This window comes from Rhinoderma darwinii, chromosome 10 (assembly GCF_050947455.1).
Source record: "Rhinoderma darwinii isolate aRhiDar2 chromosome 10, aRhiDar2.hap1, whole genome shotgun sequence".
In the NCBI taxonomy this organism is placed as follows: Eukaryota; Metazoa; Chordata; class Amphibia; order Anura; family Rhinodermatidae; genus Rhinoderma; species Rhinoderma darwinii.
This window is the reverse complement of record NC_134696.1, coordinates 33,323,367-33,343,192: the sequence shown is the minus strand read 5'-3', so window position 1 is coordinate 33,343,192 and position 19,826 is coordinate 33,323,367. Positions and strand designations below refer to the sequence as shown.

Sequence of the window (19,826 nt, the reverse complement as noted above, 5' to 3'; positions counted from 1 at the left end):
TTTTAAAGTTTTAATAAAAGTTCAAAGAAGAAAAGCGTTGTTTAGGAGTCTCGCAAGGGAAAAGGGGGTTGGGGGAGTTCCGTTACGTGCAAGAGAGAAGGAGGGGGCTCATGTTGTATCCTCAGCCCAGGGCCCATGGTACACTAAAGCCGCCACTGCTTAGATGTGATCAATAACAGCTCAAACACGCAGGATATGCTGACACTGAACCCATCAATGCCGCTGTCCTGACAGTATACAGCGTTCTAGATACAGCTGATCTGTATACAGGATACAAAGTAGCTGTACCTCCAAAGTAAAAATAATTTTTAATAAAAAGTATTAAGAAAGTTGCACCCACCACACACGTTTTTTTTTTTGTTTTTTTTTAAAAGCAATCATTTTCAAAGGTGCTAGACTTACTGTTAGCCTCTTTTATTCATCACACCATGTATTCAATGCAAAAAGTTTGACCTGTACCTTTTGAAATTCACTGATAAAACAACTTTTATCTATTTATTAAGTTTATCCCATTTCATATGTAATTTCATAAAGTACATAATACCCACCATTATAAGGAAAACCGTAAAACTTTTTTTTAAATAGTTTTCAGACTTTATTTTGTGGTGATTGGACAAAAGACAAGTAATAAAGTTAGTAATGGTTATAACATGCTGTACTGTATACTGTGCACAGTCCTCCAAGACTTCTACAGCAGATCACAGCGGATTTACTACCCTAGAATTGTGATGTATTGACGGACATAAATTAAAATCAATTTGCACATTATGGATATAAATGCTAGTAAACCAGGTAAAAGTAAAACTAACTGAAATGTAAGTGCACACAAAGTCCATTATGCCTGGAAAGAGGGTGACTAGTCATATATATGGCTGTATAGAACACAGAACGGGCTTGTTTGAGAATAACTTCTACAGCTCCAGTGGCCAATAAGCTCTTGATTCTTCTCCTACAGTCACATGTCCATCAAATTGACCACTGGCTGTCCTTCAAGTTGGCTACCATTCTTCTATGGCATTCACCAGTCCAATATCCATTGCAGCTAGCAGAAAACTCTTGGTGGCATAATCCCAATTTTTTTTTAACAATGTTCTTCACCAAATTGTATTTTGACTGAGATATTCGTAAAACCACAGATACTTCTTTATCGTAATGAAGTGCAAAAAAAAATAAAAAATTGCCTGGTAACCTATAGAACCAGGTCACTGTAAACAAACAGGCAATCTACGGCATAAAAATGATTGGTTGAATATGTTAACATCTGAGAGCTTGTTACTCTCAAACTCTTGAAAGACTACCGCATGACCATTTGAAAGACTAAAACTATGTCTAACTAGTATCACCGAAGGGCATATTCTGTGGTTACTAAGCAGGGACACAGTTGTTCTGTGCCCCATTTGTGTTCTCTGGCACAAGTTGGATAGCGTACGACAAGCCCTTGGTAATACAGGGCTTGCCCTTCCCACCCCTCTCTCCCTAAGATAAAGTGAATTGTCTCATCTGGACACAAGAAATAAGCTCCATACGCAATCAATTCCACTTGTATGCACATGTGCAGTGAGCAGAGGTTGGCTTATGATCCTTACTATAATGCCCTTTATCCCTCCAGTCGAAAAATCTGAAATACTTTTGGTCTCTGTTTACTGTTTAACAACAACAAGAAGTTTTCGATGCAATTTAAATAGGAATAATACATCGCAAATTTACAGTCTACTAACATAGTTGGTAACTCGCCTGGTGGACATTACCATCTGCTGCAATCCAAAAAGATCGGTCTGGAAGGATCTTTCCTTATTGAGAGATCAGATTGTGGTAGACCATTGAAGACCTTCCACTCTATTTCTACAAGTATTGTTTCACATTTAATAAAAATATATCCAAGGAACAGAAATGCGTAAGACGCGTTGATGCCAAGGAAGCGGCACGTGGCTTCTAGTGTAAGTGTTGTGCATACAAGAGGAATTTACTGCATATAAATATGTATATATTTCAGATTAGAACACAAGGTAGAATTACAGAAAGCCAGGGAGAAGGATCAGGCGCACACATCAAACACGCACAAGATTAAAGATCTCATCAACCTAACCCTCATGAGCTACTCAACGAAAAAGTTAAAATGTTTGTTTCTACAGAAATACATCCATGATACCAGATACAACGTAACCTTCCAACTTCACGTACAATAAGACAGTGAAGCATTATGTGGGAAGAGTTTGCGTCATCACCTACATAGGCTTGATACATTGGTATACCCAATAAGCGTCCAGACATTATATCCTACGTAGAACAAAACACAACTGATCCTTCTGCAAGCTAAAATTTATTTTTTACATTTGTTTAATCCTTCTTCCATGGGTGGAGAAGGGGGTCATGTAATTTAGGTGATGTACAGTGTTAAAATAATTCACTGGGTCATACACATAAAAACTAAATGGTCCTTTCCGTTATTTGGAATCATCTCTTCTATACCATATTACGTTAATGGTATCCCAGGTGGCTTATAAACCATCATAAAAATGGCGACTCACCCTAAAGTCCCTATGATCATCGAAAATGTATAGATCATTATTGCTATCATTCAAGAAGGAAACAGAGAAATCCATGTAACTAGGGGGAGCAGCATTAAGAGGGACTGTATCTGTTACCTGGTGGACCAGGAGATGCCTCCTTGGTCAGATGAATGACAATGAAGCTCTACTTGTAATCCTGGATGACTAGGTGTATTTATGTCTGTATGGGAGTAGAATGACGTTACTTCTCCAGCTGTTTTTCCTACAAATTCACATTTTGAAATCCCAGTTAACATATTTGATAAGGAAACTAAATCTAGATATGTTACTTTATGTACGGTTCAAATTATGTAAAATGTGCAATTTATGTATAATACATATCTGAGGAGTCAAAGTCAACAGCCTCCATTCTTTAAATGGCCAAAAATGTTTGGCCAGGCCACCAGCTCCAGATTATGAAGACAAAATATATCCTCGATTTAAAAATCGACTAATGTTGGTTCTTAACTATTTTATTGCCCTAAATTAGACCTATGTACCAACCTACATGTCTACTGTGTTCCCATAGCGAGGAATAAATGTTGTCACCACGTGCCAACCGTCCCGAACACTGCAAGATGTAAACTGGTTAAGAGTAAGGGTTAAACAAATGTTAGCAGAACAAAAGAAAAGTGATCGTGTAGAATTCATATGCAACTAAAAAAATTAAAATTAATAAAAAAAATATCTCTCCTCCAGCATTTTTTATAAACACCCTGTCCTAGAAGGGATTACGCCTTTCCTTAGCATTGTAGTACTGGATAAACCAAGGAAATTATTCAACGACTTCACTGGACCAAATAAACCAACAACCACCTTCCAGGTTGAATGTACAAATTGAATTGGAGGACTTCATATACTCTCCTTTACCTTCCTCCCCTCTAATTCTGCTGTGACAAAACAAAAACTTGGACATCACCTCACAGTCAGAACCACAAAAGAAAAAATAACAAGGAATGTAGGACTGGAAGGTTCTGTAATGTAGATCCTTAGGTGGAAACGTTATAATATAGATGAGATATGGGGAGTTGATGGGTAGGGTATTTAGGAATCATTCACACCTGGCAAAACAGAAGATTATTGTACAAGAAGGCCACATTTTTACATCAGAGACCCCTCACCTCCTCATCTTTCCTCAAGATCATGTCTCATGCAAGGCAGTCAGCAGCCGGGACATCCATAAGACGGGTATTTCTCACAATGGAGAGTGTACAGCCCAAGCCCCGCACATCACAAGGAGTCAAAACGCATGCACGCATACACACCAAGGCAACAACACTGCAACCGTCAGGGTGGGTCAGTGGAAAGACAGATGCAACTAACCCCCTTATGAATGTCATTGAGCACTTCAATACAAAATTCTGCTTCATCTCCCCCCAGTAATCCCTGATTTGACTTGAATAAGGCCCTTATGAGGTGCACAGTCCTCACATATTACCTGCGAATAACCAACTCTCTTACTTAAAATTGTGCCCACCCCATAGGGATTTTGGTCTGGTTGCATTATTGGAACACACTCACGTCCACACATATACAGACATTGCCTTCTCCTTCCTCCCCCCACACACAAAATATAAAAAGCAATAAGTTTACAAAAATAGAAAATAATTACAGCAGTGGATGGCGGGGAGAGGAGGGATAGGGGGCAGGCCAGAAAGGAGGAAGATAAGTTGGTCTCGGATTATTTGGCTGAGCAGTATAGTATAGGGGGATTATTTAACGCATCCTCCACCAGGTGCAGCTCTTGCTGGTCAATAAGAACGTCCTTCATGCATCCGATGAAGCCGGTGCTGTAGGCTTTGGGCAGCTTGTATGAAACACTCAGTTTCTCTATTCCACCTGCAGGCAAGGAAAAATGGAGCAAAGTTAAACGTAATCAAGATGGATGTCTCATGCTAGAAAAACGCCATTCATTTCACCCACCGCTGACTAGGGTGCAGCTATTTCGAAATTCGAAAAAGTAGTCACAAAAATATCGCCTGTTAGGCACCGTTCACATTACCATCAGAGGCTCCATCGGCAGGCTTGTCACTTTTGATAGCATGAATAGCACAGTATGCGGCACTATTCTAGCGGTCAAAATAATAATGCCTTAACGGACCCCATTGTAAGTCAACAGGGTCCGCTGGGATCTATCGTATGATAAATCCGACACCGTGTCGTGGCTTCCGCTATGAACAGAACCCACAATGCAGATGTGAACGGAGCCTAAGAAAAGGCAGATCTTAGGATAAGTAAGCAAACAATACTATTTCAAAATTACGGTATTACATTGAGACTTGTAGTTCTCTAACTGCTAGTTGTCCATTGGGTCACTACATATAATGTAGGTTTACAGGTTACATAAGGTAATTCTGCAACATGACGCCTTCACCTTCATGACTACTAGGAGTTGCTTGAATTCTTTTGATATCCGTGGAGCGGAGCAGGTCGGAAAGTCCCTCTTTTTATAAAGATCATGAAATGACAGACATCACTCGAGCTTGCCCTGACTTGATGGAACATGAGTAGATGTGTATCAGAACACTGGACAGGGATTAGCTATCCTCTCATCTCAATTACGTCTTGGCTGTTCTAGTCGAATCATTGCTGTCCACCAAGCCCAGCACAACATTAAATATAGAAATACAAAAGCTTTTGCCATTTACTCAACACCACATCAATTATCTATTCCACTCGCTTCCATACGAAATTTACTGTATACAGGGTTTGTTTCTGGCAATTTCCCATTTTAAAAATTTTGTGCGGAGACATCTGTGTTATTATCAGGGCATATGAGAACGGAGTAATACTTGGCAGTCCAGCTGTTTCTGAGCGGCAGCTTCTATGATGCACTGATTCATTTTCTCTTTATACGGAAACACAAATGGTGCTGATCCGTCCACTTTTCACATAAGCAACATGTGTCTCCCATTGTGTAACTGTAATATTCATGTACTGTATGATAGTGAGCGTCATGTGAATATGGTAGAAAGAAAATTATATTATCAATATTCAATGGAGTTGTATCTCTTAGGGCCTAGAGATGAGCTACCCTTTAAAGTGAATTTCTACCTTTTAACATGTTATCTTTAGGTTCAATTTTCTGTCTCTCTAATACAGAGCTTCAAAATCACCTGCATAGACAGAACGTTACATTATAAAATTCTGGCTACTTGCAAACACCACTAGGGGGAGCTTGGTAGCTTACTGCATACTGTTTTATTATTGAGTTCAATGTATAAGCAGTATACAGTAAGCTCCTATGCTCCCTCTAGTGGCAGCTGCAGGTACCAATAATTTTATCTTTTAAAACTATCTTTTTGCAGGGGATTTGGAGCTTTGTATCAGAAAAATGGAGCTCCAAATGCTATCAAGGCATATTAAGAAACATATCAGCAGAGAATTTTGTAGTTAATTTGGATAAAACAAAAAAACAACATAGTATTCAATCGTGGATATTCACATAAAATCAAATGCATCCAGGAGAATTCACATGGACTGTCTTATTGCGAGCATAACATATTCTCTATGTTTTACACCATCGTTTAGTTTAATACGATATGAAGACTATCAGTAGTGTAGCTATTGGGGGTGCATGAGGTTGTAGTCGCACCTGGGCTATGATATGAGCGGACCCAAAAGCCAATCTATCACCAGTGAACACCTGTATTGTAAAGATGCAGCGCAGAGGTGTGCTACTTCATAATTGCCCAATAATCCCACCTCCGTAGGCAGAACTGTGTTACTATACAAATGAACACTTCCTTTTTATAAAGTAGTAGATCCTGCACAATGTTAAGTTATTAATTCGACAGCATGCAATGGTTTCGGGCTAGGGCCTGGACAAATTTTACACCCTGAGACATAAAACTACACCTGACCAGGATATTTAATAAGGAAGATGAAAGTGTGTAGGTGAATGGCTATTATTGATGGGATAAAAAAAGACATGGCTTTACATTGATGTATATGGTTTATATTTGAATGGTACTGAGGAAGAGTGCAGATACATTCAGAGGCCCATATTGCAGTATTTTATCGTGGCACAAGGGTTTCATCAAGCCAAGACTTTTGTGCCTCTGTTCTTATATTATTATGCCTATCACTATATATATATATATATATATATATATATATATATATATATATATATATAAATGTATATAAATGTATATGTATGTATGTTGGAGGCCCCAGCAAGCATTCTACATCCGGGATGCGTAGAAATATGATGTTTAAAAAACCGCTGTGCGCTACCAAATGACCATGTAAAGGCCACACTTACTAACCATCACTATGCTCTGGCTGATAGAGAGTGTCCTGAGCGGAGAATACTCACTATACTCTCCATATGCTTTAATAGGGCATATGGACAGGGGTTGTCTTAATGAGACAGCAGCTTTAATATTTTTTTTACTATTGTAAGAAGTGATACATACCCAGCCAGAGGGCTCCATCAGTATCCAGTTGTTTGGCTCCAAGTGGAGATGAACCAAAGACTGGAGCCTCATTGCCAACTTGTAGGATGCCATCCCTATTATTTCTAGAACATAATTCAAAGAAAACATAAGAGGCAGAAAGAAACCTTATTATACTAACACATTAAAGTATTTTTTTTATTTGGTTCAAACCGTACAGTGCAATAATGATCAAAAGTCAAATACCACACCTGAATGACAATGTGAATGGATGTTGTTTTTAGGTTATACCCGATTAGGGTTAACTTTCACCCCTATGACCACTGCTGTAAAATTCTGCATGTCAAATTCCTCTCGTATCCGCCAATCCCTTGGCGTATTCACGCAGCCGCCACCTGACCCCAATGTTTTTATAATTTCTGCAATGACCGAGTACATTGTGTCCCTCATACTCCGGCTCTGGCATGTGAAGCATCCAGAGAGCTCAGAGCCCCAATGATCCCCCTGGGCGGCAGCCATCCAAAAGCATGGCTTGCAAGTCCCCATGGAGAGTCCTGTCGTTCATGGAATGTAATGTGACTACAAATCCTACATGACTTAACCCCTTTCATTCCAAATAAGAGAAACATTGATATGGACTCAACCGTTAAGATGATGTGATGGCAGGAAGGAGGTGAAGGGAAAGTGAGCCCTAATCTACCCACCGCCCTGTCCCTGCCTACTTGCAACGACCCGCCCTAGGCGACGAGGTACAACTGGGCGGCGGTCCCTACGCTGTCTAAGTGCACAGGAAAACAAACAGGGAACACGCAAGGGAAGGGGCAGTAGCCACGGAACGCCACGAGGAAACGGAGCGGCGAACGAACAGTCAGGACCAGGACGAAGTGAGTAACCCGAGCGGGCACGGAGACAGAAGCAAGCCAGGGGCAAAGCAAAGCAAAGCAAGTCAAGTCAAGGAGAACTGCAGCAAGGCAGAAGCACGGCAGAAGCAGGCTGGAGCAAGCAGCAGTGGGGCCAGGAATCCAAAAGAATAACAAGCAATGAGGAAGAGAAAACTGCAGGTATAAATGGACAGGGGGCGGAGCTAACTCTGACTGACCAGGCCGCGATAGGCTCTCCCACTCCTGAGCCTGCCACCCTGATTGGTGGGAGCCGGTGTCAGTCTAAGAGGTCTGGCCTCAGGTGTCGACTGATTAACCCTGGGAGTCTCCACAGACGTAGTGCCTGGCAGATCCTTTACAGTACTCCCCCTTTTATGAGGGGCCACCGGACCCTTACTAAGAGGACCCGGTTTAGTGGGGAAGAGAAGGTGGAACCTCCTGACCAATACCCCAGCGTGAACATCTCGAGCAGGTACCCAAGTCCTCTCCTCCGGCCCGTATCCTCTCCAATGGACCAGGTACTGGAGGGAGCCCTGGATCATCCTACTGTCCACAATCTTGGCCACCTCGAATTCCACCCCCTCAGGGGTGAGAACGGGAACAGGAGGTTTCCTAGAGGGGGACCAGGACGGGGAGCAGCGTTTAAGGAGGGAAGCATGAAAGACGTCGTGTATGCGGAAGGATGGGGGCAGCTCCAGACGGAAGGATACAGGGTTGAGGACTTCAATGACCTTATAAGGCCCAATAAATCGGGGAGCAAACTTCCTGGACGGGACCTTAAGGCGCAAGTTCCTGGACGACAACCAGACCAAATCCCCGACGACAAACCGGGGGTTAGCAGAACGTCTACTATCCGCCTGAATCTTTTGTGCGCTCTGGGACGCCTCTAGGTTCTTCTGAACCTGGGCCCAGACAGTGCACAGTTCCCGATGAACATCCTCTACCTCAGGATTATTGGAACAACCAGGGGAGACGGAGGAGAACCTTGGGTTAAACCCGAAATTACAGAAAAACGGGGAGACCCCTGACGAGTTACTGACCCGGTTATTCAGGGAAAATTCAGCAAGGGGAAGGAATGAGACCCAATCGAATTGACAGTCAGAGATGAAACACCTTAAATATTGTTCCAGGGATTGGTTGGTCCTTTCCGTTTGGCCGTTAGTTTCGGGATGGAAGGCGGAGGAGAAGGACAGATCAATCTCCAACTTTTTACAAAAGGCTCTCCAAAATAAGGAAACAAATTGTACCCCTCTGTCCGAAACGATATTGACTGGGGCCCCATGGAGACGCAGGATGTGTTTCACAAACAAAGAAGCTAACGTCTTGGCGTTAGGTAGCTTCTTAAGGGGCACAAAGTGGCACATCTTGCTGAAGCGGTCGACTACCACCCACACCACCGACTTGCCCTGAGATGGAGGCAAATCGGTGATAAAATCCATGGAGATATGGGTCCAAGGTCTCTGGGGAATGGGCAAGGGACGTAGTAGGCCCGCAGGTCGGGACCTAGGGGTTTTGGACCTAGCGCAAACCTCACAAGCGGCGACGTAAGCCCTAACATCTTTAGGCAACCCAGGCCACCAATAGTTTCTGGTAATGAGGTGTTTGGTGCCCAAGATGCCAGGATGACCAGATAGAGCGGAGTCATGGTTTTCCCTGAGTACCCTCAGCCGGTATTGCAGGGGAACAAACAGTTTGTCCCCAGGGACGTTCCCGGGAGCTGCACCCTGATCAGCCGCGATATCAGAAGCTAAATCAGAATCCGTGGCAGAGACGATTATACCAGGGGGTAAAATACAAGCGGGATCCTTCTCGGAAGGAGGATTGGCCATGAAACTACGTGACAGAGCATCAGCCTTAATATTCTTGGACCCAGCCCTATAGGTAACCAAGAAATTAAATCTGGTAAAGAATAGTGCCCACCGAGCTTGTCTAGGATTAAGCCTCCGGGCCGATTCTAGGAAAACCAGATTCTTGTGATCCGTAAGGACCGTTACCTGGTGTCTGGCCCCCTCCAGGAAGTGCCGCCACTCCTCAAAAGCCCATTTAATGGCTAGAAGTTCGCGGTTGCCAATATCATAGTTACTTTCCGTGGGCGAAAACTTCCTAGAGAAGTAAGCACAGGGGCGGAGATGGGTGAGGGAGCTGGTACCCTGGGACAAGACGGCCCCCACTCCCACCTCGGAAGCGTCAACCTCCACAATAAATGGCTCCTCTTGGTTGGGCTGAATCAGCACGGGGGCCGAGATAAAGCACTTCTTGAGAGTCTCAAAGGCCTGGACGGCCTCAGGGGGCCAATGGAGGACATCAGCACCCTTGCGGGTAAGGTCCGTAAGAGGCTTAGCGACGACCGAGAAGTTGGCAATAAATCTCCTGTAATAGTTGGCGAACCCTAAAAAACACTGTAACGCCTTAAGGGAGGCAGGTTGGACCCATTCCGCCACAGCTTGAACCTTGGCAGGGTCCATGCGGAATTCATGAGGAGTGAGGATTTGCCCTAAAAATGGTATCTCCTGTACCCCAAAGACACATTTTTCAGTCTTAGCAAACAGATTATTCTCCCGAAGGACCTGGAGCACCTTCCTGACATGCTCCACGTGAGAGGACCAGTCCTTGGAAAACACCAGTATGTCATCAAGGTACACAACAAGAAAATTACCCAGGTACTCTCTCAGGATTTCATTAATAAAATTCTGGAAGACAGCAGGGGCGTTACACAACCCAAAGGGCATGACCAGGTATTCGAAATGACCCTCGGGTGTGTTGAACGCAGTTTTCCACTCATCCCCCTCTTTGATGCGGATAAGGTTATATGCCCCCCGTAGATCGAACTTAGAAAACCATTGGGCTCCCTGAACCTGATTAAAAAGATCCGGAATCAAAGGAAGTGGGTACTGGTTCCTTACAGTGACCTTATTCAGGTTACGATAATCAATGCACGGCCTAAGACCACCATCCTTCTTCCCCACGAAGAAGAAGCCAGCACCTACAGGAGAAGTCGAGGGGCGAATGAAACCCTTGGCCAGGCATTCCTGGATATACACCCTCATGGCTTCACGTTCAGGACATGAAAGATTAAATATCCTACCTTTAGGAAGCTTGGCACCAGGCACCAAATCGATAGCGCAATCGTAATCTCTATGGGGGGGCAACACCTCGGAGGCCTCCTTAGAAAACACATCGGCGAAGTCCTGAACGAACTCAGGAAGCGTGTTTACCTCCTCCCGGGGAGAAATAGAGTTAACAGAAAGACATGACATAAGACATTCATTACCCCATTTGGTGAGATCCCCAGTATTCCAATCAAACGTGGGATTATGCAACTGCAACCAGGGAAGGCCTAAAACCAGATCAGACGATAATCCCTGCATTACCAGTACAGAGCACTGCTCCAAATGCATGGAGCCAACCAGGAGTTCAAAAACAGGAGTATGCTGAGTAAAATAACCATTAGCAAGGGGAGTAGAGTCGATTCCTACTACAGGGATAGGATAAGGTAAATCAATACAAGGCATCTTTAGAGACATAGCAAATTCCACAGACATGATATTAGCAGATGAGCCAGAATCCACGAAAGCACTGCCCGTGGCAGACCGGCCAGCAAACGAGACCTGAAAGGGAAGCAAAATTTTATTGCGTTTCACATTAACGGGAAATACCTGTGCGCCCAAGTGACCTCCCCGATGATCACTTAGGCGCGGAAGTTTTCCGGCTCCTTATTCTTGCGCCTGGGACAGGTGTTCAGTAGATGCTTGTCGTCCCCACAGTAGAAGCAGAGACCGTTCATTCTGCGAAACTCCCTACGTTGTCGAGGGGACATGGAGGCCCCGAGTTGCATAGGTACCTCCGAGTCCTCCGTGGAGGGGCGAGGAGGCGGGACCTCGGGGGGGATCGCAGAAAAGTCAGAGGGGAGCACACTGAAGCGTTCTAGCTGACGTTCCCTGAGACGTCGGTCAAGTCGTACTGCTAGGGCCATAACCTGGTCAAGAGAGTCAGACGAGGGGTAGCTAACCAGCAGATCCTTCAGGGCGTCAGATAATCCTAACCTAAACTGGCACCTTAGGGCCGGATCGTTCCACTGAGAAGCTACGCACCACTTCCTAAAATCAGAACAGTATTCCTCAACCGGTCTCCTACCCTGACGTAAGGTCACCAACTGACTCTCGGCTAAAGCAGTCCTGTCAGTCTCGTCGTAAATGAGTCCGAGGGCAGAGAAAAAACGATCAACAGAGGAAAGTTCAGGGGCGTCAGGAGCCAAGGAGAAGGCCCACTCTTGGGGCCCTTCCTGGAGTCGGGATATGATGATACCCACCCGCTGGTTCTCGGAACCTGAGGAGTGGGGCTTAAGGCGGAAATATAGTCTGCAACTCTCCCGGAAGGAGAGAAACGTCTTACGGTCCCCTGAAAACCGGTCAGGTAACTTGAGGTCGGGTTCTAGAGGTGAGGTGGTGCGCCCAACCCTTTGGGCCAGGGCCTGGACCTGTAGGGAGAGGCCCTGCATCTGCTGGGTCAGGGTCTCAAGGGGGTCCATGATAGCGACAGCGTAGGAGAAATGGTAGACTAGGTAAGGGCTTGTTATTCTGTGATGGCAGGAAGGAGGTGAAGGGAAAGTGAGCCCTAATCTACCCACCGCCCTGTCCCTGCCTACTTGCAACGACCCGCCCTAGGCGACGAGGTACAACTGGGCGGCGGTCCCTACGCTGTCTAAGTGCACAGGAAAACAAACAGGGAACACGCAAGGGAAGGGGCAGTAGCCACGGAACGCCACGAGGAAACGGAGCGGCGAACGAACAGTCAGGACCAGGACGAAGTGAGTAACCCGAGCGGGCACGGAGACAGAAGCAAGCCAGGGGCAAAGCAAAGCAAAGCAAGTCAAGTCAAGGAGAACTGCAGCAAGGCAGAAGCACGGCAGAAGCAGGCTGGAGCAAGCAGCAGTGGGGCCAGGAATCCAAAAGAATAACAAGCAATGAGGAAGAGAAAACTGCAGGTATAAATGGACAGGGGGCGGAGCTAACTCTGACTGACCAGGCCGCGATAGGCTCTCCCACTCCTGAGCCTGCCACCCTGATTGGTGGGAGCCGGTGTCAGTCTAAGAGGTCTGGCCTCAGGTGTCGACTGATTAACCCTGGGAGTCTCCACAGACGTAGTGCCTGGCAGATCCTTTACAGATGACCTAACAATTCTTTATTGACTGCAGTTTTGTTTTTTTTATTTGATTTTATATTGTTTTTGTGACGTGTATTGCAATCCGCTCAAATTCATCGCTCAATCTCTTCATGTATTGAACTCCCTTGTACAAGGGAAATAGAAGCTGATAAGAATATCCATGACCAAACTAATGTGCTAGACACAGGTTTCAATGTCTTTTCTTATGGTCATCACTGAACTGTATGGATTGTGGCTTCACATTTTATCAAGGCTCTGCAGCTAAATTTTCAGAGTTTTCATGCTGCATAAAAGAAGCTTTTGGATGACAAATTCATCCCTCCGGCATCTCAATGATTAGGTGCAACGTATTTGTTACACAGGTCTCTGTAGTAGCAAAAGAGCTAGAATGGTCCAGAGGAATGCCCTGGAATCCTGAGCAGGCAAGCCCCCTGCACGCCTATGTTAGCTTTTCCACCCGTTCACCATTCTGCAGATGCCTCACTCTATTCTTATCCCAGGGGGCACTGAAGGGCATAAAAAGGGATAATCCCAGGCATATGCTTACTCCTATTCGACTAAGTGCACCCATCCCCATGGCGACTGACCGATATCAGAAGTATAATATAAACTTTTTAAAAATCAAATTCTCATCAATATGCCATCTCAAAAATCTTACATTTGAGGTTATCCTGCTGTACACTACTGTGTTGTGTTGTTTCACGAGCTCCATAAAGACAAAAGTCCATCCCATTCACGGTTTATTTAGATAAAATAAAACCTTTTAATATCTTCTTTTACCAAACCTTACCTCAGTGCTTTAATGCGAATCCACTGATTGGTGTTCACCGGTACAGTAGAACGAAGGACAACCGGTTTAGATCCAAGATCATAGGTCATCTGAACATAACCTCCTACCACGGCAAGAGCAATGTAGTCCGAGCGTTCAGTGCCTTTTCCACTCCACAGAATGAGACCCTGAGTGGCTTCAGTCTTTATACTCAGCTCAAACTGGTTGGTCAGGAGCGCCTTCTCGCTGTGGAAAGGAACCACACGACGTAATGAACTGTTATATGTGTATAGAGTAAGGTGGGCTTGTTTATGACAATATCATTACACTTAAAACTGTAAATCTCTTTTCCACTAACAGAAAATTTTTGGGTTCTCACTCCCTTTATTATTATTGTTTTATAGATTTACAATCTGTTGTTGGTGAAATACTAAACAGCCAAGGCACATTTGCGCCCACTAAATGATGGTCCAAAATGCCTATTACAGGGCTGGCAAATAGTTAACCAAATATAATTCAGTATAGTTAACAAGGATTAAATTACACAATGCTCTGCTTCCAGGGAAGAGGAAGAATACGGTTTTTAAGTTTGGTGGAGCTCATTTCTTCTGGACCCTGATTGGGTTTTGGATTAGGGGGTTGCCCATTTTTTTTTAGGTGTGATTGTTCCCTTTAGTACAGGTTAGATCCTGGTGACAGCTTTACTTTACATATTACATAGACTATTTGATTTTAGATTGTAGAATAAAGTTGTACAGCTGCTAATTAAAACGTTGAATGGACTTAAGGCTCTGTTCACATGCCACTTACTGCCCTACTTTTGACATATACACCGGAAAAAGCTCTTGCTGTAAACATTAAAAGTAGGCTTTGGATGGATACCTAATAGTGGCATCCATCACCTATAGACTATAATGTTATCTGTTTAACATATACATCATGGACTAGACCCCCTTTTCATTACGCATCCGTAAAACGGATACTAATATGAACTATGGGTGACAGATGCCACTGTTAGGCATCTGTTTAACGCATCCTTCACCCATAGGCTATAATGGCTTCCGTTTAACATATATATCATGAAAAGCTATTGAAAAGCCCACGGATGTATCTGTTTTACAGTGTTTTACAGTGGCATCAGTCACCCATAGGCTCCCATGTAAAAAAATATATACAATTAATGTATACATTATTTACTGGACTCCTTGTGATGGAATAGCATAGTATACTATTCCATACCGTTTTATGCGGTATACTGATGTATACCAGCCAGATGGACAATCTTTTGGCCTCTGTCTCACAATGGGGCCCTATAGACACATTTAGCGTGTACGTCGGGCACTTTTCCAACGTACACGCTAAACTTAAACAAAAAGCGTGATGTGAAAGAAGGCTTACACTAGATCATAGTACGGTTTTTATTTGGTGCTATGTGTATATAATGTGATTGTGCTGTATGTATATTCAGTACACAGCACACTTTACATTGGATTGAATACATTATCGAAAATAAATTGACAATATCCATACACATCACATACACAAACCACTGAGAGCACAATGACAACACAACACAACATCACATCACAAACCGCCTCCACTTTCCATATATAGGGCTGCTAGTTATATGTATAGTGAGCGGATACTTCCTATGACAGAATTAGCAAAACTTCTGGATGCTTCCACCCACACAGCAACAGCTGAGAAGACGGGAAGTTCCCAAGGGAAAATACCTGGTTGGGTGATATAGAAGATATGGACAGCGGGTCCATATTCTTTTACAATTTCGGTTCTGAAAACCAACAATTATTTTTCAGTATTCACACACTGTTTATTGTTGGTTTCCTATGGCCTTTAGTCTGAAGAATAAAACAAAAGTTTCACTCAAAGGCTCTTTTACAATGGAGGCATTTTCCTTATGAATAGGGTGATGCCCTACATGTAGGCTAATGGAAAAGAGAGGATTTCTTACTCTTTGAACTAAAGAAGGGACAATGCCCTAACCTTTTACACAAGGGTTTGTGTACCATAGAGGCAAACTTTGGGAGTTGCCATGGGCCCCTGTTAAGTCTAACCCATGTAGGCACATCTCCTTTGCCATGGGTTGTGTGAACTTGCGCAGAACCCCCCCTCTCGAGGATGGGAACCGGTCACAGTGCCACCATCTCTTACAAGGGATGGGAAGGGGGCAGACAAATGACAGGCGCTTCTATCACAGGCTAAGGAGGTCAGGTGGAGTGAACCAGCACCAGGAAGGCCCTACTCTTACTTTTGCCAAGGGCCCCCGTTCTTCCCTTTAATGCAGATGTCTGCTGTATAAAATAATGAAGGGAAATAAAAAAAAAAAGATACAGGGTAAGGTTCGATATACAGAATTAAGTTAATATGTCAAAGGCTCATTTACAATAGACCGTAAGCTTGTCAGTCATACAAGTCGAGAAGATAAACTTTACAAATAGGGAATTTCCCCTTCAGAAACCCCTGCCCAGCTTGCTTGGTGGTTTCCATCCAGTTCAAAAAGTTCAAAGAGTTGCTAATATCTTGATATGTGGGCATAAAGTTCATGAAATGGCACAGCTAACAATATGTCAAGTAAGCAAAAAACGGGTATACCGTACATATAGTAAAACTTCAGAAGGTATCTCCTGAAATCTATAGCTACTAGCATGGTGTTTAATACTAGCATTGCACTCTGAATATGATCTCAAAGATTACAAGAATACATGAAATAAAACCCGCAACTTCACTTAATCTCAGGCTTATTCTTCGGAGAACTTGGCTTTGATCTATACATATAGCTGCTTGGATAATTTTGTGTTGATTCAACTACAAATGACACATTGAGTGATAGTGGCCAAGATTAATATTCTCCAGTATGGCATCACATGACGTTGAAGGTTCTGCTATCACAAGATCATGGATGTCTCGTTTTTATAATTTGGTGAAAGGGGATTCATAGAAAGGGTTATGATCCCAATCCAACATATATCTGTGTTCAAATGAATGTGAGAAACACAATCTGAACCACGGAGTGGTGTCCATTGGTGTTCGTCTTCCCAATTGTTGTACGTACAGCATAGTGGGACTTATCTTTTAGTCAATCTACAGAGTGCACGACTAGAAAACAACATGAGAAATCTTATAGCTGATCCAAAATCATGAGTAATTGAGCATACAAAGCAGCGACAGACACCGCAAGCAGTGGAGGAACTTACCTGGGGTCATCTGGATTGTCCACAGGCCCGAGACTTTAGAAGCAGAAAGAAAGTGGGAGGCATGCAGTAAGCAGCAGCAGGAATAGAGCAGAAAACTCAATTACACCCCAACCCTGATATAGCAAGACCCCCCCCCTTATGACAGCAGCCTTAATTTAACTACAAAATACCAAAATGCAATATTAAGAGCTTAACGTCTATCTGATAAGCAAAGCCAAGACCAATGTAAAAGCCCACCTACTCATTAATGGTTTATTATTAGGATTCTTATATAGGTTTTACATTATCAGCCCATTTTGCCAGTTTATAACTAATGTTTTCAGACAACCCTGAACCTGTGCTGCCCCAGTTTTCTGTAGAGAAGACTTTGAGTCATGACCGAGCTCTATGTTCCCCAGCTGCTGTCTATCATCCTGCGTTGAGGACTATTGCAATCATTTTTAAAAACATTATTACTTCGTAGAAAGAAGAGCACTATAGAGGATCTGTCAAAATGACTCCATAGAGTAGTGGAAAAATGGATCTTGTCTTTGTTCGGAGCCGGAGGCGCTAGAAGACGTGCTAATCTTGTTTTTTACATTTGACTCGGCTATCTCCAGGATGGATTCATCAGTTAACCATCTCCTGTATTATGGGATCTCTGCAGGTGATGAATCTCAATAAACATGAAAAAAAAAATGAACCTGATGATGTCCATAGACGTATCTTCAGAATACTCATTCATAAACGGAGATGCAGAATCACTCCCAAAACATCATTTGTTCTGAAAAGAATATAGTTCATGGGTGCTTCAAAGCAAAGCATGGAGTTGTGGAAAATCTTTCCGTATTATTGACCATAGTTTGAAGGGTTATACACAACTTATACATTTCTGGCAAATCCTGTGGATATGCCATAAATGTCTGAGATCCACACTTATCGAGAACGAGTGTCACCCAACCCGAGTTTTGCCTGGTGCTGGCCGCAGATTCCGGACCGGGACTGGTGGTGAGGGGGTTAAGTTAGGAATATCCTTTTAATTAGCTTCCCCTTAAGAGTTAAAGTAGTATTCTGTCTTCAGAAAAGAAATGTTATTCTTGTATAATAAAAAATTATACAACATTCTAATATATTTTCTGTATCTATGCCTTGTGGTTTTCAAGATCTGTGCTTGCTGTCATTCAATAAGAACTTTCAATATTTACTTCCAGTGAATAAAAATCTGTCCATGGTCATGTGATGGACACACAGGTGCACGGCTCGTTAGGAGACACAGCTCTGATACACATACTGTAACGAACTGTGCACCTGTGTGTCCATCATATGCATAGAATGCACCTTAAAGAGGCTCTGTCACCAGTTTCATAGTTCCCCATCACCTACCTAATCTAAGAGGGTCTGTGTTATAGATAACTACTGTGTTGTTTTTTTTTTTTTTAAATGTTTATTAGTTACAAAGTTATGACTGGTCATTCTCCCGTCGCTCCGATGAAGAACCTGCGGGATGGAATGAAGGCACAGCGTGATCTCGCGAGATCACGCTGTGCTGTGACTAAAGCTGGGCATGAATGAAGAGAAGTGTATGACGCGGAATGGTCAACGTCACACACTTTTCTTTACAACGCCCACTTGGTTAAAGTAAAAACAGAAACACCCAGTTTTTACAAAAAATGTGCATAAATGTTAAAATGCTCACAACTTTGTCGCTAATAAACGTTTTATTTTTATTTTTAAAAACAGTAGTTAGATTCGGTAGGAGATAGGGACGTTATAAACTGGTGACAGAGCCTCTTTAGTGGCCATTACACATTTAGAAGCCTAAAAAAAAAAAAGTATTAAGCTGCCAAGGTGACAAAACGACAGGCACACGGTGGTCCACTTCAAGGTGCTGAGAGATTGGGCCGACTGCAGCTCCGAAGACTTTAGCAGGCTATGTTGAGAAGGATAATTACTATGCATTGCTTTTCAGGAAATAACAAGAATAGTAAAAATTTCTCAAACCTTACATAGGCAGCACAACTAAAAACTTAAAATGTAAAAAGTTCAGTTGGGTAAATTATTAACATAGAGAGTAGGAATAGAACATGATGCTTGTAGCGCAGAAAATGGTGACTACAAATCTAGACTACATGCACCTGGCTGTATCCCAGATCTATGTATAAATCCCTCAGCACTCTATTTATTTTTTCTGGGTGCGTTATTAGGCTTCCACACCAATGTATAGTAATAATAGGAACTTTGCACTCCAATATTATTTTCGAAATGAGTATTTTAATAAAGTATACTTTGAATATTTATCGTATCCTTTTGTATGTCATTATTTTGTAGCATCTGAGGAAGATCTGGTGTAAGACCAAAACGTCATTTCGGATTACCACCAATTGTATGATTTAATAAAATACTAATTTCGAAAATCATATTGGAGTGCAAAGTTCCTATTATTACTACATCTCAGATCTATGTTGTCCAGATCTGTAATATGGCGCCAGTAGACTATTAGCCCAAAACGTACCTCTGATTTTATGCAAATACTATATATATAGATTGTTCTCCAGCAATTCATATGGAATCTACACAAAATAACAAACCAAAAAAACGTGGCATGTTGTAATGCATGCCGTGTTCTTCCTACTTGTTGGGCCTTTTGGAGGCACCACACATGCAGTGTCTACTGATCTATAATACAGCATTATAGGGAATCTGTGTGCCGATATGGCAAAGCTACGTGATTCTGTATGTGTAGCTACTAGACTAGTATGTCTCCAAAGATTAAGGGTGCACTCACAGGTGACGTATTTGCCTTATATTTCCACAGCATATTTTTATGTATTCCCATAGGCGCACACAATGTATTTCTATGGAAAAAATAT

General features: G+C 43.0%; 1 protein-coding gene across 14 annotated transcripts in view; it reads right to left on the bottom strand.

The window, feature by feature from the left end:
* Positions 1-571: 571 nt before the first annotated feature.
* AGRN (agrin) overlaps positions 572-19,826 on the bottom strand; it is a 380,231-nt gene continuing 360,976 nt past the window's right edge. For 9 of the 14 annotated variants that reach the window (XM_075839715.1, XM_075839712.1, XM_075839713.1 and 6 more), the window contains 4 exons: positions 16,978-17,010; positions 13,784-14,008; positions 6,971-7,074; positions 572-4,388 (listed from right to left, as the gene is read on the bottom strand). In XM_075839715.1, coding sequence (XP_075695830.1) covers positions 4,231-4,388; positions 6,971-7,074; positions 13,784-14,008; positions 16,978-17,010 — 520 coding nt within the window. In that variant the 3' untranslated portion in view covers positions 572-4,230. The remainder of the gene's footprint in view (positions 4,389-6,970; positions 7,075-13,783; positions 14,009-16,977; positions 17,011-19,826) is intronic. The other 5 variants (XM_075839717.1, XM_075839719.1, XM_075839718.1 and 2 more) reach the window with 1 other exon arrangement.